Consider the following 24,516-nt stretch of genomic DNA (forward strand, 5'->3'; position numbering starts at 1 on the left):
AGTTCGCTAGGGCGCACTCCAATCTGATCCAAAAAAAGACTAGAAAAGAGAAACATTAGCGTAGTGGTGATTGGCGACTGATTATAACATGATTGTAACATCGTGTACACTTTTCGTACGACTAAAATATATTTCTTTTAAACTATCACATGTCCATATATTTGCTTGCGTTTCTTGGCGCTGTTTTTACTCCACACCACTATCATTCAGTTCGTTATGGACACATAAACTATGGTGTAAAAGGTTTAAGACACGGCTTGTAAGCGCATTTCTAGCAGCGGCGTTCACGACACAATTTTATGAGTTCTGCGGATGCTGTCTCTTTACCAGTATGCAAAAAATGAGAGCATAGCAACTGAATAGACAGACAGAGAATCAGAAATGACCAAGTTGCCTTTTGAAGTGTTTTCGGTGCACTCCAAGCGCATCATATTTGTAATTACAATCGATTGTTATAATTACTAACCAGTGGTTACGAAGGCAAAACTGCGTGGATATTATTGTTAGCCGTCTGTACAAAATTCGTAGCATCTAGAACCAAATTTCATGGCACTGTATAACAAGAGTAATCAAATCTTTCATTCTATGTGCACCACTCAAACTATACGGCATTCTTTTCTCGCACTTGCTTATGAACGCAAATAAAAATTGCAAATGAGGGTTATGGAGGAATGCATAGCAAAAAAAAAAAAGAAAACTTATGCACGGAAGAAATACAAATCCGGAGAAAAGGTTCTGCGTAAGCAATTGTAGATGGTGCCTCATCCAGGTCGTGGTGTGTGCGGACTTGCCATTGAAGAGGTCAGCCAGCAAAGACCCCTTTCCACTTCTTCTGTTTCAAAGACTGAAGAAAATACGCAACTGGAAGTGAAATTCAGAGCTACGCATCAATAGCATTTCAGTGCGCGTTTGTGTTGGGGGACGCGAAACCTCTTTGATAAAGGTAATCTTGAAAAGCGCGCAGTTTGAGATTTTATTTCCTTTCTGCTGCAGCTTGCACAAACCAAGTGGCGCTTTTGCTGACGGCGAATCGAAAGCATCGGAGGACAGGTAAATTACTCTGCTGAGCTAAGCGCAATCGAAGGCACGTCTTTTGCGCCTTGAAATGCACTGAAGTTAACTAGCATCCAACGAAAAAAAAAATATGCTTTATTATGGGCCTTTTTGGCGGCGAAAGCCACCAGCAAGAAAGGGGCTTCAAAACATCTTCGAATTCATATCGGAATGCACGTAAGAATGTTCTCGACCGATTCTCACTTTCTTTTAAAAATTGCGAGAAATAGGACTTTATTCACGAGAGAAAAACAGTTTTCCTGCAGAACAACCTCATCCCTTTTTTTTTTACTTAATCGCTAATTGCCTTTGATTTGGTCGCGATTTAGAGTACATATTTGAATATCTTCCTATATTTTATAATATATATATAATATATATATATATATATATATATATAATATATATCCCAAAGAAGCATATTAATGAGGGAAAACGTAGTCTGTAGTTTGAATAAGCAGCGCGCACACAATAAGGAAATAAGAAAAGGAGATAGGACAGAGCGTTAGAACTCTTCGACCACAAGTCACGAGTCGAAATAAACAGCTTGCACACGCACTGTTACGCTGTGTATGCACGCGCGCGCGCGTATGTGTGTATGTGTGTTCAGATTAAAGAACACATCTCTTGCGCATATCCTGGCGCATAATCAACTGAGCAGCACTGACGCAAGAAAAGAAAAGATTCAGTACTGCGCCTTGATAAGTTGTGCCTGTAGGTGCTGCTGTACTGTTTCACATTCACATCGGACTAATGCGATCAACAGTTTGTAACTAAATGTGAAGTTAGTTCGACGCATTTTGAATGCGCGAGCACTGTTTAAGTCAGGCTTAGTATAATTTGCGAATTAAGAACCGAAGTCAACTCTGAAAACAGTGCCTCAGAAATATATAAAGGAGGCTTATTCAAATAGGTCACTCAACGACAGCCATCGCGGACACTCAAAAGACTCGACGAGACCTACAAAAATCTGCAAATGCGTCCGTGCTCTCTAGCCTTGTTTACTGGGAAGCACTCTTCAAATTATCTGAGAAGCAATCGCCCGGGTGGCAAAATTCTGTGTGAGCACGTAATAGGCTTTGCTTCTTTTGTGGTTGGACTAGTGTCAGATTTCCCTTTAAGGCTCCAATGCCGCGCTGAATTTGGTGAAAGCCGAGTCGCAACCTTTCTTCCCCGCCTGTCAGGCCCCAAGAGCCACTATAGTCAGACGTTAACGTGTTGTATAATCACACACCTGAAAAAAATTTCCGTACCAAGTACAACGGCGCGACGTGATTGTGACGGGCTTAACGAGCCAAATACAGCTAGCTCCCAGGTTAATGGTAGGCTCGGCCCTCACTCAAGTCTACGCGCTCCTCAATGCCTCTTTTTCTCCCATCGCGAAGTTGCGACAACTTTTCCCACGTGTTCGCGCAACGCTCACGGAGCACGGGGTCGTCAGTGCGCTCCCAGGAGAACTCATTTGGGTAACGCCTCCGGCTTCGCCTTCCGCCTTTCTCGTAATGAACCTTCGCCTCTGCTCTTTTGTCAGATCGCACTCCCAGTTCCGAACAAGCCGTCGTCTTCACAGAAGCGCTGCTGGCAACAATTGAGCTGCCTTTTGTTCGATAAGTTTTTGTGCGCAAACGTGATTCTATTGCTGGAAGAAATTGAACTGCGTGCAAGGTTTTCTTACGAGAAAATAAAGGAAACCACAACGGACTTTGTGTATAGACCAGATTTTGTTATCCTCGCGTGCAGGCTGCTAGCGTGCTCCTACTCTTGACACCAGACTTCATCTGCCTGGCATGCGCAGCCTGAGAACCGCGCTTGCGTCTCGCGTAGAATAATTGGTTTGTGAGCAAGTATTCTTCAATTCTGCCGTTTACGCGCTGTACTACCTATGCATGTAGGTTTGTGCTGTGCATTGCTGTATACATTTTTTTTCTCTTCTCCAGTGAGTACTACAGCAATTTGAAGTGCACTGTTTCCTCGTTGACGCGATATCCAAGGGTAATCTACCCTGCTGGTTACGAACTGGATATGGAATCCATTTAGTGCAAAACAACAAGAAAAGGACGTGGACAGAACACATAGAAACGAAAGAGCACTGCTGTGAACTAATCTTTTTTGTCAGAAGAAACAGTCAATTTTTACACTGATTCTGCGCACATTGTAAAGACTGCGTACAAACGCACATGACAAATACAACGCATCCAACCAACTGGAAATCCCCGGTTACATACGGAAATGTGGTGGTCTTTATTTTTTTTTCACAATTTTGGAATTTTCTTTTGCGTTTTAATTTTGAGCATGTGAATGTGATTTTTTTAATCTAAATCCATGACTTGAGAGGAACTGGATCGATGAATTTCGGCTGAAAGTTGCTTATGCAAAACGCCTATTTTGGGTCACCAGTGGTTTGATCTATGGCTTTCTTTTAGTAGGGAATATAAGCACGATCTCAAGCAATCCAAATTTATATATTCAGAGAGACGTCGGAGTGGAAAAGGGTTCAGCATAGTAGCTTTCTGCTGTCAGTGTCTTTCCGAGACGTAACAAGTAAACACTATTTCATTGTACACTATGACGCGGGCTCAAGCGGCGACGTAGCGCGTTCACACACACCAATAGCCTCAAAATGAAATATTTCTTTTCTGGCTGAAGGAGCCACCAGAGCTGGCCACTCTTTTAATATTTATTTAAACCTTAATACAAATAGCGAAACGGTGTTGTGCCACACAGCGATGGCTGAGTAGCTGTTGACTGTTGAGATCACGGCATGGGCTGCCGCGCTGCGATGAAGGCGATGGGGAACGCGCCCGCGTAGTGTGCGATGTCAACGCACGTTACAAAACCCCAGGTGGTCAAAATTTTCGAAGCGCTCCGATGCTCATCGATACCACTTCGGGATTAAAAGGATCTATCATGCGTTGACTCAGTTGCAACAGTTTTATATGCACCATGTAATGCCATTAAGGCTATGTGCAAAAAAGACAACACAAAAAACAGAGGCAACGACAGGACGAGCGCAAGCTAACAACTAGTTTATTCAGAAGTTTAACCTCTAAATATAAAACATATAAGCGCATGCGCAGCGGAAAAAAACCACAACATGCCTGATAAACGCGAACCACCGTCATACCCTACAAAACAGAATTCAACAAGGCAGACTCGCTTTTGTACAAGGCGATAGACGTATCACTGACACAATTGTGCGCTTTGTTTATCAAAAACGACTCAAATATTTCGCGCGCCACTGCGTTGCTGCCACGGCCAAGTATCTTAATCTCATTTAGTCGCGGCCGGCACTTGCAATCTCGACAATGTTCGGTTAAGTTTGTAGTACATTCCTTATCCCCTAACGTGCGCACATGCTCCCCTGCTCGATCATTAACGCATCTCCCTGTTTGGCCAATGTAGGCATTTCCACATGTAAGTGGAATTTCATAAACAATGCCTTTAGCGCATTTTACATAGGACTTACCATGCTTCTTTGTGCAAACGCCCGGCCTACTTCTCTCTTTCGCCATGAGCGAGCAGAGTCGGCCTAGTTGAAGAAGGTGGCCAACAGGTTTGGTGTAAAACGCTCATTTCTCCGCTTCCTACAACGTGCTAACTAGCGCCCGCGGCATGTGTACTGAAAGCGGCAAATAATCTCTCGATGGATTCGCCGACCCAGAAAAAACGTCGCGTCCATGGCCCAGAGAATAATAAATAAAGAAACAGCGACTTCAAATTGTAGAATATAGAAAACGAGCATTGCTAAAAGCACGAGAGTGAAGACGAAGGAAAGGGAAGAAGAATAACGCAAATAAAATGCGTCGACTGAACACTCAAGCGTGAAAATTGATTTCCGCCCGAAACCTCCTCCTGTTTTCCGACTCCCTCTTCCTCTCCTGGACCGTCCACGAGAATGCGATCCTTGAGCTCGCTTGCTTGCTCGTGCGGAAGCGGCATGCATGCTGCTTGAAGGCACTGCCCCACATCCACTCGTAATTTTCAGAGGGCTTCTTACATGAGCCGCCGCTTAATAGCGGTTCGTGGCGCCCTTTTTTGCTACTCGAATGTACGGCACGTGCGCTGAAGTGAGAAGGAACGACATGAGGATAAGCGTGCAAGGTTAATATTTCGTCGCGGGTGTGACGCAGCTTAAGCAACCTATCGCTTTTAACCAGTGTGGACGGTCCCTAGATGGTGAGTGTTTTGGTGTGAATGGCGCATGGATAAAGAAGACAATAGAGTGCCTTCTTTATCACAAGCAGTGACATATGTCCTTCGGTTGCCGAAGAAGATAAGATTCGTCCTGTTTTTTTTTTGTTTTGTTTTTTCTTACTGTAAAAATGAATGCTAGTAACTTAGGCAGTGTTCACTTGCTGTATGACGCAATTGAATATGAACCATCGCTTTGCTTTTTCCATTGCATACCAACTTAATCTGCTTATATTTATATCAGGCTTTTTTTTCGATGTTTCTGAACATAAAAGAAATTTGAGAAAAAAAAAAACATATTGCATATTTGGCTTTCGCGTTACCGGCTTTCCTCCTTTCATCGGTAGTACCTAGTGATATTATGGAAAGATTCTAGAGATTTTGATTTTCATTGGGTAAGTTATAATTATAATAAAAAAATATGTTGCGGATTACCACATTAGTGCTTTGAACAATATTAGCGTTTTCACATTCAGAACTATGTTAAATTTTAAATGCTTGTTCACATAATTTCAGCTTTTCCAGCAGTCTCGCTGGCGAGACGTTTAGCTTTGATTGACGATTGGAGCGTCAGCGTTGCTAGACTTCGAGTGGAAAATTCCACATTTATATTTATGTAAACCAAATATTCACGGCATAACATTGCCGCTCCATAACAGACAATAATTACATGTCTGGTCTCAAAATTCTAAAATTTGTTGTTGTTGTTGAGTCCTGTGGTGTGCAGTTCCATAAATGTCACCGCGGATGAAATCGTTAATAGCTAATGTGCGTCCACGTCGCTGGATCCCAAGTACAAGATGGTGCTTGCAACTGACAAATGGGGCGGAAGATGAAGCAGGCAGATATATTTTCTGAAATACATTCCGATGTAATAGTACTCCTATTTTTTTAAACGCTGTCTTCTAAGATGAACGTATTTAAATGTCGTTGAGCAGGGTGTAAACATCCACAGCATTCACAGTGTAAGAGGTGATGAGAAGATGGGAAACGGGAATGTGTGAAGCAGAGTGGAGGTCTTGGTAACTGCTGAACATGGTTGTGTATACGTTTTAATGTCTTTAGCGCAGGAGCAACCATCCATCTGACGAGAAACTGGCAATGACTGAAGCCCGAAGGGCCAACAAATGACGTAACCGCTTCGTAGAGGGAGGAGAATAACTACTACCGCCACCTGACAGAAGCTGCACTTTTGCTACATTGAGCAGGAACGCACTGGGCCCGCCTTTCAAGGAACGTAATGGTGAAAGGGGCCCGTGTTGGCCGTCTGATTAAAGTCATTTGTCACGAGAAAAAAGATCTGACGAACCCATTTTAGGAACCATTTTTTTTTTCTTTTTCACTACTGTCAATTCATCACGAATCCAAGGCTTCCCTTTGTGGCTTGAAAAAGCTCAGTTCGAACGACCGGCACGAAACTGTCATGTAGGGCGCTGTTTTCCTGCCCGGAAGTTTGTTCCGCAGTAATGTGCAGGAGAAGGGCGCTTCTTTTTCTGTTCTTGCTCAACGAGAGAAACTTTTGACATCCTTTAGTTTCGGCCCATGACATTTTTCTTTGCAAGGCCTTTTGAGGGGTAATAAGTATTTTCAGGTCCAATTACAAACTGAAAAACGTTTTTTCGGCTCAAACTCCTGATTGTTTATACTGTTTTTATGCAGAATTCCTTAAATCGTAATTTTCTGCTAATGCAACCTAATACTGAACTTATTTTTGTGTGTCAGACGTTTTGACTATGAGAACTGAGTAGCCTGGTTCTTGCTGGACATTGTTTGAACGCTCGACTTGAATCACTATGTACTCTAAGCTTTTCCACCGTAAAGACCAATTTTCAAGCTGTAGCTTAAAGAAAAAACATTCAGAGATACTAGAATAATGATTATTCTAACTTCTATAATGCAACGTAAAGTTCGAGGTTTACCACGGGCTTGAAATATGTAGCTACTTATAACTGCGCAAAGAAGAATATATTGTGACGCAGTACTTTGGATCCCCGGCTCTCTGGAAAATCCGCCGTTGACTTTGTCGGCGTCGGCGTTGGGAAAAATAAATCATAGGTATTAGTCCTGCACGTTCGTGGGGCTCGGATAAAGCGGGGTTTTAGATCAACGTCGCTAAGTCGCTTGCGACCGGTAGGTAGATAAATTTGTAGCTTAGTATTTATCTGTTAAGAATATGTGATTTTAGAGATAACATTAAGAGACCAGCATTGTGTGAATTGTTCACATACGCTAAGATATCTATAAATTTTGTTTCAGAAAGAGTTGCTTGAAATGACCGTGTCTTAGTGAAAGGAAAAAATATATATCGGGTTTATTTTACGGCGGTAAATTGCAATGGCAAGACATCCTGGAAAATTGTTGAAAGAGCGTTGCATCACAATTCTTATACGAAGGAGAAAATATCTTGCACATTACTCCGTTCTGTTTGTAATGCTGTAAAGGCAAATGGCGTGCCCGAGGCAAAATGGCAGAGGGCCCCTTCCAAATTAATATTGGTTCTACATGACGTCGTTCCTCGGAGCGCCATGTTTGTAGCTGCCGCTGAGTATTGACAACATTCTTGTCAACATGTAATTGATGTTGACTGCCTTTGCTAGCCTTTTGATTCTTAAACATACATCGCTTTGTATTCGTCAAAGAACATCCCCAGCTCAGACGATTAGGTTTCCTAGGTTTCGTTTCTATCCTGCGTGAGTCGGAAAAGCAAAGAGCACCGGAGAGAAAGAAATTTGTTTCAAGTGTCGCATCGTTTGAGGATAGTTTCTTCGGAAAGAAATTCCATTAGCTGGAAAACGTGCAATGTACGTTAACTTCCGACCTTTTAAAATGGAGCATCTTGGATTGGAAAGCCACTTTTTTTTTTTAATAAAACAAAAAAGGTCATGCCGCATTTTGCATGTGGCGCCACGTATCACAAGAAGTCCGGTTGGTAGGGCAGAACCGTCAGCAATGCATGGAGTTCATCGGGCTCTTTACACAAGAGTATTCTCTAATGCCTACATTCTATTCGTGAAGAAAACGCTAAGTGAGGAATGGAAAAAAACGCCTGCACTGAAAGCTGACACAAATGGGCGCTAATAAATGCTGCGTTATGGCTTTTTCCCCCTCCTACCTCCCTGCAATGCAATTTAACATAGTATGTGTCAGATATTGGTTAAATGCGCGAAACGCAGACGTAGGAAAAGTAGTTTGGATTTTGCGCCACATTAGGCGAAGAAAAAAAAATGAGCGGTTTTACAGCTCGCACGGATGCACTGAACACGGGGTGCCTTCACTTCACCTTCTATTCCGAAAGAACGACAAAATTACGCTCGCTTGTTTTCTTCTGGCGACACGAGATTTATCGTACATACTCCAAAAAGCAATTTCGTTACCACTGCTTTTATGTAAATATCACTATAGGAACTTTCCACCATGAATCATCCTGTACGCCGAAGCACGTTTTGACCATCACTAGGCAGCATTATAGGATAGTTAGGGCCTAGCTCGAAGCTTTATTGTCATCTTTATTAAGGTTAAGCTCTGAAACATGGTCACCAGCTTCCAGACTTTAATACATGCCGGCTTTTTCGAAAGGTGCCGCAGATTCACGAGGAATTGTTAATTTGACGATAATATTAAATTTCATAACTCCCAGCACCTTTGTGCTATATGTTCAATGTCGTTTTCCGCTGCTTATATGTGGCATCTTCCGCTCCAGTCTCGATTACGCGATAATCGTTTGTTCATATGCTTAGTTGGTTAATGTTGTATTTTAGAAAGAGCACGATTTTACTTCGAGAATTTATAGATAGACAGTGTAGTTTCTACAAAAATCCTTTGAGATAGATTGGCTGGCACATTTCATATAAAGAGTTTTTACCATTTTGAAACTATAAAGGTATTTCAAAGCAGACATTAATATCGACTTTTATTATTTGATGTAATTGATCTGAGGCGGATTGATCACAATCTTTTTTTTTTTTCAAACACTGGAAGAGCTAATTACTCACGCCTAAAAATATTAGGCTCGTTTCAGGAAAGGTAGGGCATCAGATAAAGAGTTATAATATCAGTTGGTGTAAAAGAGAAAGACTAACATTACTTGTATGCTCAGCAGAATATATTTCGCGCTAATTTCACGTGTCCCATCTTATTATAATTATTTGCTCAGGAAACAACTTCCAATAGTAGTCATTTTCCTCTTCTTAAACGTAGGACAGGAGCCCTTATAAATTAAATCAGGAAATATAAAAACAAATTATTTAGGGGCTTCGCAATTAAGTTTCCACTCCTATAGACCAGATAGTTTTACTCTCGCACGCAGGCTGCTGGTGCGCTCCTACTTTCGACACCGGGCGCCATCTGTTCTATACGCGGGCGTCGCGGGTTATATGCGTGTCTGTGCGAAAGCGTTCTTCAATCCTGCCGCCAATGCACTCTGCCGTATAATAATGTAGGCGTGTACTGTGAATGGCTCAGAAAAATGTGATATCAAAGACTGTGAACGACTCAAAAAATCTGAAAAATGTTTACTTGGGGACTGCGGAGCTGCGGCATCTCAATGGCCGCAGCTTCACGGTATAGTCACGAACTGATAGCCAACGAGCATTCCAATATATTGCCAAAAATATTTCGAATGCACGGCTGTGCTGGAGCAAGTTTATTTGCTTTGTCGGGGAGTGAAAACCCACGCGTTATTCATGGGATTTTTTTTTGACATTCAGGTTAATTAGGCTGATGCTCGGGAAGCAGTCGCGTGAATGGGGCCGTTTTGGTACCCTACAGCCAATAAAACGTTCTTTAACAATTGCAAGAATTCCTCTTGTGTACGTGCTCACCTGTGTAGCGCATATAAAACTCAACAAGAGTTGTTGTCGGGCTAGTTGGCTTGAATCATGTAATGCCATTAAGGCTATGCGCAAAAAAGACAACACAAAAAACAGAGGCGATGACAGGACGAGCGCAAACTAACAACTAGTTTATTCAGAAGTTTAACCTCTAAATATAAAACATATAAGCGCATGCGCAGCGGAAAAAAACCACAACATGCCTGATAAACGCGAACCACCGTCATACCCTACAAAACAGAATTCAACAAGGCAGACTCGCTTTTGTATAAGGCGATAGACGTATCACTGACACAATTGTGCGCTTTGTTTATCAAAAACGACTCAAATATTTCGCGCGCCACTGCGTTGCTGCCACGGCCAAGTATCTTAATCTCATTTAGTAGCGGCCGGCACTTGCAATCTCGACAATGTTCGGTTAAGTTTGTAGTACATTCCTTATCCCCTAACGTGCGCACATGCTCCCCTGCTCGATCATTAACGCATCTCCCTGTTTGGTCAATGTAGGCATTTCCACATGTAAGTGGAATTTCATAAACAATGCCTTTAGCGCATTTTACATAGGACTTACCATGCTTCTTTGTGCAAACGCCCGGCCTACTTCTCTCTTTCGCCGTGAGCGAGCAGAGTCGGCCTAGCTTAACAGGCGCAGAAAACACCACAGGCACACCAAACCTGTTGGCCACCTTCTTCAACTGGGCCGACTCTGCTCGCTCACGGCGAAAGAGAGAAGTAGGCCGGGCGTTTGCACAAAGAAGCATGGTAAGTCCTATGTAAAATGCGCTAAAGGCATTATTTATGAAATTCCACTTACATGTGGAAATGCCTACATTGGCCAAACAGGGAGATGCGTTAATGATCGAGCAGGGGAGCATGTGCGCACGTAAGGGGATAAGAAATATACTACAAACTTAACCGAACATTGTCGAGATTGCAAGTGCCGGCCGCTACTAAATGAGATTAAGATACTTGGCCGTGGCAGCAACGCAGTGGCGCGCGAAATATTTGAGTCGTTTTTGATAAACAAAGCGCACAATTGTGTCAGTGATACGTCTATCGCCTTATACAAAAGCGAGTCTGCCTTGTTGAATTCTGTTTTGTAGGGTATGACGGTGGTTCGCGTTTATCAGGCATGTTGTGGTTTTTTTCCGCTGCGCATGCGCTTATATGTTTTATATTTAGAGGTTAAACTTCTGAATAAACTAGTTGTTAGTTTGCGCTCGTCCTGTCATCGCCTCTGTTTTTTGTGTTGTCTTTTTTGCGCATAGCCTTAATGGCATTACATGATTCAAGCCAACTAGCCCGACAACAACTCTTGTTGAGTTTTATATGCGCTACACAGGTGAGCACGTACACAAGAGGAATTCTTGCAATTGTTAAAGAACGTTTTATTGGCTGTAGGGTACCAAAACGGCCCCATTCACGCGACTGCTTCCCGAGCATCAGCCTAATTAACCTGAATGTCAAAAAAAAATCCCATGAATAACGCGTGGGTTTTCACTCCCCGACAAAGCAAATAAACTTGCTCCAGCACAGCCGTGCATTCGAAATATTTTTGGCAATATATTGGAATGCTCGTTGGCTATCAGTTCGTGACTATACCGTGAAGCTGCGGCCATTGAGATGCCGCAGCTCCGCAGTCCCCAAGTAAACATTTTTCAGATTTTTTGAGTCGTTCACAGTCTTTGATATCACATTTTTCTGAGCCATTCACAGTACACGCCTACATTATTATACGGCAGAGTGCATTGGCGGCAGGATTGAAGAACGCTTTCGCACAGACACGCATATAACCCGCGACGCCCGCGTATAGAACAGATGGCGCCCGGTGTCGAAAGTAGGAGCGCACCAGCAGCCTGCGTGCGAGAGTAAAACTATCTGGTCTATAGGAGTGGAAACTTAATTGCGAAGCCCCTAAATAATTTGTTTTTATATTTCCTGATTTAATTTATAAGGGCTCCTGTCCTACGTTTAAGAAGAGGAAAATGACTACTATTGGAAGTTGTTTCCTGAGCAAATAATTATAATAAGATGGGACACGTGAAATTAGGGCGAAATATATTCTGCTGAGCATACAAGTAATGTTAGTCTTTCTCTTTTACACCAACTGATATTATAACTCTTTATCTGATGCCCTACCTTTCCTGAAACGAGCCTAATATTTTTAGGCGTGAGTAATTAGCTCTTCCAGTGTTTGAAAAAAAAAAAAGATTGTGATCAATCCGCCTCAGATCAATTACATCAAATAATAAAAGTCGATATTAATGTCTGCTTTGAAATACCTTTATAGTTTCAAAATGGTAAAAACTCTTTATATGAAATGTGCCAGCCAATCTATCTCAAAGGATTTTTGTAGAAACTACACTGTCTATCTATAAATTCTCGAAGTAAAATCGTGCTCTTTCTAAAATACAACATTAACCAACTAAGCATATGAACAAACGATTATCGCGTAATCGAGACTGGAGCGGAAGATGCCACATATATGCAGCGGAAAACGACATTGAACATATAGGACAAAGGTGCTGGGAGTTATGAAATTTAATATTATCGTCAAATTAACAGTTCCTCGTGAATCTGCGGCACCTTTCGAAAAAGCCGGCATGTATTACAGTCTGGAAGCCGGTGACCATGTTTCAGAGCTTAACCTTGATAAAGATGACAATAAAGCTTCGAGCTAGGCCCTAACTATCCTATAATGCTGCCTAGTGATGGTCAAAACGTGCTTCGGCGTACAGGATGATTCATGGTGGAAAGTTCCTATAGTGATATTTACATAAAAGCAGTGGTAACGAAATTGCTTTTTGGAGTATGTACGCATAAGCTCGTGTCGCCAGAAGAAAAAAAGCGAGCGTAATTTTGTCTTTCTTTCGGAATAGAAGGTGAAGTGAAGGCACCCCGTGTTCAGTGCATCCGTGCGAGCTGTAAAACCGCTCATTTTTTTTTCTTCGCCTAATGTGGCGCAAAATCCAAACTACTTTTCTTACGTCTGCGTTTCGCGCATTTAACCAATATCTGACACATACTATGTTAAATTGCATTGCAGGGAGGTAGGAGGGGGAAAAAGCCATAACGCAGCATTTATTAGCGCCCATTTGTGTCAGCTTTCAGTGCAGGCGTTTTTTTCCATTCCTCACTTAGCGTTTTCTTCACGAATAGAATGTAGGCATTAGAGAATACTCTTGTGTAAAGAGCCCGATGAACTCCATGCATTGCTGACGGTTCTGCCCTACCAACCGGACTTCTTGTGATACGTGGCGCCACATGCAAAATGCGGCATGACCTTTTTTGTTTTATTAAAAAAAAAAGTGGCTTTCCAATCCAAGATGCTCCATTTTAAAAGGTCGGAAGTTAACGTACATTGCACGTTTTCCAGCTAATGGAATTTCTTTCCGAAGAAACTATCCTCAAACGATGCGACACTTGAAACAAATTTCTTTCTCTCCGGTGCTCTTTGCTTTTCCGACTCACGCAGGATAGAAACGAAACCTAGGAAACCTAATCGTCTGAGCTGGGGATGTTCTTTGACGAATACAAAGCGATGTATGTTTAAGAATCAAAAGGCTAGCAAAGGCAGTCAACATCAATTACATGTTGACAAGAATGTTGTCAATACTCAACAGCAGCTACAAACATGGAGCTCCGAGGAACGACGTCATGTAGAACCAATATTACTTTGGCAGGGGCCCTCCGCCATTTTGCCTCGGGCACGCCATTTGCCTTTACAGCATTACAAACAGAACGGAGTATTGTGTAAGATATTTTCTCCTTCGTATAAGAATTGTGATGCAACGCTCTTTCAACAATTTTCCAGGATGTCTTGCCACTGCAATTTACCGCCGTAAAATAAACCCGATATATATTTTTTCCTTTCACTAAGACACGGTCATTTCAAGCAACTCTTTCTGAAACAAAATTTATAGATATGTTAGCGTATGTGAACAATTCACACAATGCTGGTCTCTTAATGTTATCTCTAAAATCACATATTCTTTACAGATAAATACTAAGCTACAAATTTATCTACCTACCGGTCGCAAGCGACTTAGCGACGTTGATCTAAAACCCCGCTTTATCCGAGCCCCACGAACGTGCAGGACTAATACCTATGATTTATTTTTCCCAACGCCGACGCCGCCAAAGTCAACGGCGGATTTTCCAGAGAGCCGGGGATCCAAAGTACTGCGTCACAATATATTCTACTTTGCGCAGTTATAAGTAGCTACATATTTCTAGCCCGTGGTAAACCTCGAACTTTACGTTGCATTATAGAAGTTAAAATAATCATTATTCTAGTATCTCTGAAAGTTCTTTTTTTAAGCTACAGCTTGAAAATTGGTCTTTACGGTGGAAAAGCTTAGAGTACATAGTGATTCAAGTCGAGCGTTCAAACAATGTCCAGCTAGAACCAGGCTACTCAGTTCTCATAGTCAAAACGTCTGACACACAAAAATAAGTTCAGTATTAGGTTGCATTAGCAGAAAATTATGATTTAAGGAATTCTGCATAAAAACAGTATAAACAATCAGGAGGTTGAGCCGAAAAAACGTTTTTCAGTTTGTAATTGGACCTGAAAATACTTATTACCCCTCAAAAGACCTTGCAAAGAAAAATGTCAGCGGCCGAAACTAAAGGATGTCAAAAGTTTCTCTCGTTGAGCAAGAACAGAAAAAGAAGCGCCCTTCTCCTGCACATTACTGCGGAACAAACTTCCGGGCAGGAAAACAGCGCCCTACATGACGGTTTCGTGCCGGTCGTTCGAACTGAGCTTTTTCAAGCCACAAATGGCAGCCTTGGATTCGTGATGAAGTGACAGTAGTGAAAAAGAAAAAAAAATGGTTCCTAAAATGGGTTCGTCAGATTTTTTTTCTCGTGACAAATGACTTTAATCAGACGGCAGACACGGGCCCCTTTCACCATTACGTTCCTTGAAAGGGGGGCCCAGTGCGTTCCTGCTCAATGTAGCAAAAGCGCAGCTTCTGTCAGGTGGAGGTCATAGTTCTTCTCCTCCCTCTACGAAACGTTTACGTCATTTGTTGGTCCCTTCGGGCTTCAGTCATTGCCAGTTTCTCGTCAGATGGATGGATGCTCCTGCGCTAAAGACATTAAAAAGTATACAAAACCATGTTCAGCAGTTACCAAGACCTCCACTCTGCTTCACACATTGCCGTTTCCCATCTTCTCATCACCTCTTACACTGTGAATGCTGTGGATGTTTACACCCTGCTCAACGACTTTTAAAAACGTTCATCTTAGAGGACAACGTTTAAAAAAGACAGGAGTACTATTAGACCGGAATGTATTTCTGAAAATATGTCTGCCTGCTTCATTTTCCACCCCATTTGTAAGTTCCAAGCACCATCTTGTACTTAAGATCCAGCGACGTGAACGCACATTAGCTATTGACAATTACATCCCCGGTGTTATCCATGGAACTGCACACCACAGGACTCAACAACAACAACAAATTTTAGAATTTTGAGACCAGACATGTAATTATTATCTGTTATGTAGCGGCAATGTTATGCCGTGAATATTTGGTTTACGTAAATATTAAATGGGGAATTTTCCACTCAAAGTCTAGCAACGCTGACGCTCCAATCGTCAATCAAAGCTAAACGTCTCGCCAGCGAGACTGCTGGAAAAGCTGAAATTATGTGAACAAGCATTTAAAATTTAACACAGTTCTGAATGTGAAGATGCTAATATTGTTCAAAGCACTAATGTGATAATCCGCAACATATTTTTTTTATTATAATTATAACTTACCCAATGAAAATCAAAATCTCTAGAATCTTTCCCTAATATCGCTATGTACTACCGATGAAAGGAGGAAAGCCAGTAACACGAAGGCCAAATATGCGATATGTTTTTTTTTTCTCTTTATTTTATGCTCAGAAACATCGAAAAAAACCTGATATAAATATAAGCAGGTTAAGTTGGTATGCAATGGAAAAAGCAAAGCGACGATTCATATTCAATTGCGTCATACAGCAAGTGAACACTGCCTAAGTTACTAGCATTCATGTTTGCAGTAAAAAAACAAAAACAAAAAAAGACACGACGAACCTTATCTTCTACGGCAACCGAAGGACGTAAGTCACTGCTTGTGAAAAAGAACGCACTCCATTGTCTTCTTTACCCATGCGCCATTCACACCATAAACACTCACCATCTAGGGACCGTCCACACTGGATAAAAGCGATAGGTTGCTTAAGCTGCGTCACACCCGCAACGAAGTATTAACCTTGCGCGCTTATCCTCATGTCGTTCCTCCCCACTTCAGCGCACGTGCCGTAGACAAGGCATATGCGAGCAGCAAAAGAGGGCGCCACGAACCGCTATTAAGTGGCGGCTCATGGAAGAAGCCCTCTGAAAATTACGAGTGGATGTGGGGCAGTGCCTTCAAGCAGCATGCATGCCGCTTCCGCACGAGCAAGCAAGCAAGCTCAAGGATCGCATTTTCGTGGACGGTCCAGGAGAGGAGGAGGGAGTCGGAAAACTGGAGGAGGTTTCGGGCGGGAATCAATTTTCACGCTTGAGTGTTCAGTCGACGCATTTTATTTGCGTTATTCTTGTTCCCTTTCCTCCGTCTTCACTCTCGTGCTTTTAGCAATGCTCGTTTTCTACATTCTCGAATTTGAAGTCGCTGTTTCTTTATTTATTATTCTCTGGGCCATGGACGCGACGTTTTTTCTGGGTCGGCGAATCCAACGAGAGATTATTTGCGGCTTTCAGTACACATGCCGCGGGCGCTAATTAGCACGTTGTAAGAAGCGGAGAAATTAGCATTTTACTTTTCTTCAGTTAGTGAATGTATTTGGCCCAGGCGGGTGCTCTTTGATGAATAATAACCATCGAGAACTTGGCAGCTTGCAACCGCTGCTTGTGCAGTTCTGCTGTTCGATCGTGCAAACGTTGGCGCAACGGGTCGAGTACATAATTACAACTGGCAGCTTCGTTTGAGACGTCACGGTACGCTTAGGCGTAGCTTTTTATCGCATCGCTGCATTCCAAAAAAAAAGCAATTTCTCGATAGCACGAAGGAAATTATTTCTTTTCGCTGAGAATTTCTGAATAGTCTGAGTCGCGTGCTACTTTTTTTTTTTTTTTTTGCAAGCAACCCTGTTTAAGAAGTTGTATTTGCTCCCTGTTTCTTTTCTTTGCAAGCAACAGTCTTTAGAAAGCTGTAGTTGCTTCCTGTATCTATTAGATGAACTCTTAATAGCGCCTGTTATATCGTTAATTGTTCCTTTTTAACTCTTTGTTGCGCTTTTATGAGGCCAAATAAAGATGAAATGGGACACTCTCTACTATGTTTAGCCAGATGCACTCACCATTCATCAGAAGGGCACGAACACATAAGCCTATTTTAATTTGGTACGCGATTGTAGTTCCTCTAATTTCTAGTTCTAATTATTCTTCTAATTCAATTTCCAATTCTAATTTCTAATTGAAGCATTTACTCTTTCGCTTTGCCCATTTGGTCGTGGGTTGGTCATGGGGTTGCAGGAGGGAAGACTCCTAATGCGAAAAATAGGGGAAGTTTATCAAGGTTAACAAAATTATGCCAGCGTGATCTCTGTTAAGTATGCCTAGCCATCGGCCGCAAATAAAGAATTGACGTATTCGAACCGATTAGCCCCTCATTCATGTTGATACTGAGCAATGCAACGGCGAAATAATGTTAATCGCTCCCCCCCCCCCTAGTCACGTGGTTTGAGAAGCCCAGGCTTTAAAAAATTCTGGAGCTCTCATCTGCGGTGTCTCTAGACTTAATGTCAAGCGTGCAAGTGAACGACCTTGGGGGTTGCAGTGCGAAGAAGAAAGCTCATGCTCTAATATTCCCATAATTTCTTCATGAGGGAGCAGAAAATTAATCTGTTTTCCTACTGCTCTATTTTGTGGATCTTTGGAAAAGTAGTGTTTTGTGCAAAAACATGTGTTTACCTGCTATTTGGCCTCTTTCAATTAATATTTCAGTAAACTATGCGTACCCAAAGTATTTGCGAAGTATTTCAGCTCAGGCCGCAATTTCGGGTATGTACAAAATATTTTGTTGGCTGCACGAACCAGATTAAGCTGTTCGCATCCTCATTTACATGTTGTGATCATATGGCCTCCTTGTTGTGTAGATACAGCAGCCCATGACTAATGGGACGTTTACTTAGCCAAAAAGAAATCACACATCCATAGCGCACTTGTAAATTTAAATATTATCAGTTTCAATTTAATTATCCTAACTGGGCTATGGTGTGTGTTATATTATATTGTAGACCCATCACAAACAATGAAAATCATGCCTAAAACGCAAGTTTCAACATATCTGCTTAGTGAAATATTGTTAAAAATATAAACATTTTTGCGAAACTATATTTAAAAGCAGCGTAGGAAATATAACATACTAGACGTGTCATTTCCCTCATCAGGGAGACAGTTATTTGAATACTCTACGAAACTGTCAAAATCCATAATCCTATGTCTGCGTAGATTCAACGTGCGCCTCTCCGCTGGCGTGGCCTCAGCAGTGTTTCGCCTTGTGCGTGGAACGTGCGCGGAAGCCATTGCGCTTGAATACAACCATGTGTGCTTCTTTTAGCCTAGGTGTTTTGTGTTGGGAGTTTGCAGCCGTCTGCTCTTCCAAAGCTGGCAGCTTTAAAGTCTTTTCAACTGGATGCTGCGCAATTCGCTTGTTAGGGCACACTCCGTTGCTGGTTTTCGGTTTGTCACCCAGAAGTATCGCGTTTAAAACGTCTTGCTCTATTCTACCCTCCCCTTCTCTCCGGCATTGCGCATCTTCCGCGGCCCTGACTCCTGCAATCTAAATGCGACGATGAAAATATGTCCTTGTTATCGCTGGGGAGGTCATTTTACAGGAATGCTTTTAGGAAGCAGCGAAAACGCATACAATGGCCGCAAAGAGTGTACACACGGGCAGCACTTCACTCCGTTCCGGAGTGGTAATAGGAAACGAAAGAACTCATTGCACGTAGGAGGCGACGGGACCGAGCTTTGAAAGACTAGCAGTTGCACCTATTCCTATTCCCTTCCTTCGCCTTCCAAAAGCCAACTTTCATTTTTTTTCTTTATTATGTGAACTAGCGACAACAAATTGGGAGATTTGGGAAGTGTGCTTTGTTATTATTTTACTCTCATCTGCTCTCCACAGTACAGTATAATCACCAAGAAAAAAAACCTATAAGCGATTTCATTTCTTAGAAGGTTCCATCTGCTCTGTTTTTTTTTTTTTAGTTCGTAGATACATCGAAGCCCGACATCAACAAATAATCTTAACAGCCAAAGTTTTTATACTTTATGCGTAGAGCGCGCTTTATGAACTCAGAGCATCGATTTGTAATTAAAATTCACTTGCACCGCCGATTCCACGTGGCCATGGCTTGTATACAAGTAACAGTTTGTAGCCTGCTGTTCTTCGTCGCAGTCACATCAATTTTTTGGCTTCACCTCTTTTCTTGGGTTTTATAGCGTATGGAAGAAACTCAATTACTGCATATAATCCTGTAATGTTCGCAGCAATACTCTAATACAATCTGACAGAAAAGCAATGCTGAAGTTTCCCGGCGGTTATGAATTGGACACCTTTAAGCGGCCGCTAGTACCTAGAGGAATCAAGATCGAGCGAAAGCTAGTGCATACGGTAGCAGATTTCGTTCGGCTAGTCGTGCTGAGAATCTGGGATGCTGAGGTGCCGAAGTCTACTGCGGATACGAAGAACAAGAACACTTATGCGATACCGTGTGAACGAGCACTTCATTTCTCATCTGTAAGTTTTGATTAGTTCTTTAGTTGATGTTTCTTTGGTGTAGCAGTAGCGATTTTAATCTCCTCACCTTCATTACAGAGACGAGGGTCAAAAAATACGCCTTCAATTATTATGGACATTTTCAGCCACCTTCATGCCCTTCAAAGTCTTGTAAACGTGCCTGCTGTAGCTGATTATCACTTTCGGCTGTCTAATCTGCAAGCAAATGCTTTAACCCACATTCCTAATCTCATGTCGACAGCCCTATCGTTCATAGATATGAAGGAAAACAACAGAAGGACGACTGGGTTACAGAATCGCTGAAAAAGATTGATATTACTGCCACCGCAGAGACACAATGTAGCGCAAGGCATACGATACCGCGACACGCTGTTCAGAAACGCGAGCGCTGTGGTGAACCGTCGGGTTAGTGCCGGCCTTGACTGTAACAGCGCATCATTCAACGCAGGACGGAAGTTTTCCCTGCGAGAAGTTGTTTAGACACAAGGCACGGAGAGCAGGGAACGCGATGAAGGAAGCGGGGGAGATGCTCAGCGCTGGCCGGAGGAACTGCGTGCATCTGATAAAAGCAATGTTCACTTTCCCGTCGGAGCTTTCTCTTCCCTCTGGTCACCGTACCGTCAGAGCTTTCTCTTCCCTTCTGGCCACCGAGGCACGCCGTAAATTATCGCCCCCACTGTCAACTTTACCCGCCCAGAAAGACGCTGAGAAGAGAAAGGAGAGGAGAAAGGAGCCTTCTCTTCGCCCATTTCAGTGCTGCGATGAGCTGCTTGCGAATCTAAACGACAATGATGGCCTGACAAAATAAACACTGTGGATCTGAAAGTCATGTTTAGTTAAAGAAGAAAGAGTGAAAAGGGGTGTCACTCTTTTTGGAGCTCCACGGGGAAGCAAGCTTTTGGCTGCACTGAAAATGAACAGAAAATTATAGAAAATTGTAAAATTGTGCAGAAAATTTTTTTGGAAGGAGAAAGCAGTGCCGTTTACGAAGGCGGGAAATATATGGCCGATTTCTCAGTTCTTTGTTTTCCATGTTCTCCTTTTTTGCTCTTGCCCACTATGTTGACTAACAAAGTGGAAAGGAAAAGCTTGTTGCTCGCTCGGGGAGCGATGAAACAATAGCGACTGTTAGGCACGCTCTTGGGCATTCATGCTGTTTGCTTCCATTGAACATTTAGGGTTTGTATAGCGACATAAAGGCAACCTTGACGCTGCTGGTCTTCGCATGCACCGTAGTTAAATGGTAGAAAAATGTCTTCATTCTAGCGGAGAACAAATGCAGCTTTACTGAACTATACGCGCTGACGGTGAGCGCAAAGACGACAGCATGGGGAACATTCTGGCTTTTGTTAGACGACACCAGAGGCCCACTCCAGTTTCTGGCGAATGAGTCCTGGTCTGCGTTTAAGACCAACTGTGCATACGTCGCATGCAAACGCTTTCTTTGACACCACGGCAATAATTTCATCAACAGACAATTCTAGCCTCTCGCTGCTCTGAAATTGTAATTAATAGAAGACGAACTGCATAACCTTTTGCATATGCTTATTTTTCGCTTTCCCGATTGTGAAGTCTTTGCACCAACTGTGTTCGAAGTGATATTTCTCGCTTATTCAGCGCTACTATTGCCAGGGTTGGGAGACGTGGCTTCATTAGAGTGAATCATACCCATTGCGTCTAACAGCGTGGCGCCACTCATGATGTTTCAGAAACACGCCACAGCGATTATACAAAGTTCAGATCATTGATTGGTTCATAAGAACAACTCATGGATGATAAATGCGATTCATGCGGCATATACGCGAAATACTCACCTTTCTACAGCGCACAGCATAATTATGATATTATCGTTTGTTTAAAGTATAGGCAGGACAACAGAATAATTTATTATGCAGTAAACTCTTTCTTTTAGGTGACCTTTACCACATGGCATGTTATGTAGCCGTCTGCATTTCTTCAAGCTGAAGGTTTGTGCTCATTGGGATCATCCATGGCATTGTGCTGGAAGAAGAGGACACTGACATTGCACCTCCCAGAGGCATGCTCGTATTGCTTCGAGCTGCCGAGGCTTCTAACGAGAGGTGTATTAGGTATATTGACGAAAACAGCACTCGCCGAAGTCACAGACGAAAAAGAAAAACAAAACATAAACACATTGACGTTTCGGCACCGCTACGGGTGCCTTGTTCACAATGGAAATGAAACGAGATGGGCCGTTGCTTATGAAGTTAAAGTGTTGCGTACAAAGTGCATGTACATCTCGGGTAGATTTCCCCGCGTTCTGTTTATCGCTTCGCTTGTCATTTGGATGTGTAATGATTCCTTGAGTAGGCGGGTAGATAACAGTTTTTCCCTTTCAAGTATCTGCGCGGAATCCCAGTCAATCAGGTGGCCCGTGTCTTGATTGTGCTCTGCTAGAGCGTTAGAAGTCACTTGTTTGTTCTTTACGTCACGTTGGTGTTCCTTCAATCGTCTTCTGAAGTCGCCAGTTCCGCCTATGTAGGAAGCGCTGCAATCTTTGCAAGGAATCTTGCAGACGACGCCAGGGTAGCTTGTCTTCTCCAAAGGGTCTTTGACCCGTACCAGATGATTTCGGAGCTTGCTGGATGGTACATGGGACACTTGGACGTCGTAGGCAGCGAATATCCTGCATAAGGTTTCGCTGACGCCCTGGGCATAAGGAATGACAGCACGCTTTTTCTTTTCCTTTTCTCTTCTTTCTCCGGTCGGAGGGGCTGCAGCGCGTAGTTCTTGCGAACGGAGGACTTGGGAAGGGTATCCGTTTTCTTTAAGGTCCTTCCGTATGTGGCTCAGTTCACGACGTGTTTTTCATGGGCTTGAGCAAATTTTGAAGGCCCGATTAAAAAGCGCCGAGGAAACCAATCGCTTATGCCCTAATGGGTGCGCTGAATGAAAATGCAGATATTTACCCGTGTGGGTAGGCTTTCTGTATACACTCGTCGCAAACCGTTTCTTGTTCTTTCAACAAGGACGTCAAGGAAGGGGAGTCGCCCGTTGACTTCTTCTTCCACAGTGAACTGGACGCTTTCTTGAAAAGAGTTAAGGTGCCGCAGGAATCTTTCGGCGTCCTCTCGACGGATGAGGCAAAAACAATCGCCAACGTAACGAAGGAACAGTCTTGGTGGAGGGTCGAATGACGTCAGTGCGCGGTTTTCAATCGTTTCTAGGGCCAGGTTGGCACAAACCACAGAAATGGAAGCACCCATTGCTGTCCCGAAGACCTGCCTGTAGAACGTCTTGTTGAACGTAAAGTACGTGTTGGACAGGCAGAATTTGAGGAGCTGGCATAGATCTTCCTTTTCAATAGGTGTACGTTCAGCAGAGACAAGTCGTTGTTCATAGCTGTTTTGCAACATTCGACTGCGAAGTCTACAGGCACACACGTAAACATGGATCTCACGTCGAAAGGCACCATGACGTGGTCGTCGTCAAACGTCATTGTCTTTAGTTTTTCTACAAACTGAGCCGAGTCTTTCACGTGCGTGCTGGTTCTTCCGGCCAAAGGAGCAAGTACCCGGTGTAGGTAGCCCGACAACTTGTATAATGGAGACCGGGTGAAGTCCACAATCGGGCGAAGTGGCACATCCTTTTTGTGCACCTTGGGTACCCCATATATAGCTGGCGCGGAGCCATTGTGGCAGAGCAGACGGTTATACAGGTAGCCCTTGTCCGGTGGAACGAACTTGACAACTTCTGTCAGACGCTTCTGTAACTCAGCTTCAATTTTCTTTGTAGGGTCTCGGGCCAACTTGGCGTATGTCGCTGTATCACTCAAAAGTGCCTCCATTTTTTGCGCGTAGTGAATGCGGTCCAATGCGACAACGGCGTTACCTTTGTCGGCAGGAAGGATCGCAATGTCGCTGTTGTTTTTTAGTCTCGTTAGTGCTCTTTGCTCAGCGGGTGTGATCGAGCCATTCTTGCCTTTTGAAAGCTTGGAAAGCGCTCCGATGGCCCGTGAGCGAGCTTCGCTTTGTAAGCTGGGGGCGACCTTGCGTAAAGCCTCTTCAACAGCACATGTCATGTGAACAACATTTGGACGATCGCCGACATTGAAATTAAGGCCCCGCTGAAGTAGGCTTCGTTCATCTGCGTCAAGCTGGTATGAAGACAGATTGCAGACTCCTGATGTTCCCTCGGTCTCAGGTTTTTTGCACAACAATTTCTTGAATTTGGCATCGTGAGTCACTCTTCTTTCTTCTTGGCTCCTGGCTGCTTCACTGTTGGCATGTAGCAGGAGGTCAAAGAAAGCCGCGGGAATGAGCCGCTCCAGATGCAGCTGGGCGCAATAAATGTCGTTTTCTAGTCGCTTGATAGTGCATTTTGTTTCGAGGATCCTTGCCTGCAACAGCCGCTTTCCTGCTTGGGCAATGGTCTCTCTTCCAGCTGGCGTCTGGACTAGCATTGGCAGGCGTAAGGAATTTGGGACCAGTTCATGGGTTTTGTTTTTCTTTTTCTTTTTCGTCTGTGACTTCGGCGAGTGTTGTTTTCGTCAATATGCTGAATTTCCCTTGCCGGACGGGTTTCCGTCGAATCCTCAACTATGTATTAGGTGTGTTTGATTCCCATCTCATCCCTCCACACTAAAGCAGAAGCCTGAGTTTGCAGCTCTCTCCGACAGGACCATTCATTCAGGTCTCG

General features: G+C 43.2%; 1 protein-coding gene across 1 annotated transcript in view; it reads right to left on the bottom strand.

Moving 5' to 3' along the window:
* LOC146191940 (cell adhesion molecule Dscam1-like) overlaps positions 1-24,280 on the bottom strand; it is a 135,966-nt gene extending 111,686 nt beyond the window's left edge. The window contains exons 1-3 of the mRNA XM_084600405.1: positions 23,279-24,280; positions 22,826-23,174; positions 10,645-10,842 (exon numbers count right to left, since the gene is read on the bottom strand). Coding sequence (XP_084456531.1) covers positions 10,645-10,842; positions 22,826-23,174; positions 23,279-24,280 — 1,549 coding nt within the window. The remainder of the gene's footprint in view (positions 1-10,644; positions 10,843-22,825; positions 23,175-23,278) is intronic.
* Positions 24,281-24,516: the final 236 nt, after the last annotated feature.

The sequence above is a fragment of the Amblyomma maculatum genome, chromosome 4 (assembly GCF_055883805.1).
Source record: "Amblyomma maculatum isolate TAMU_Amacu chromosome 4, ASM5588380v1, whole genome shotgun sequence".
Classification (NCBI taxonomy): domain Eukaryota; kingdom Metazoa; phylum Arthropoda; class Arachnida; order Ixodida; family Ixodidae; genus Amblyomma; species Amblyomma maculatum.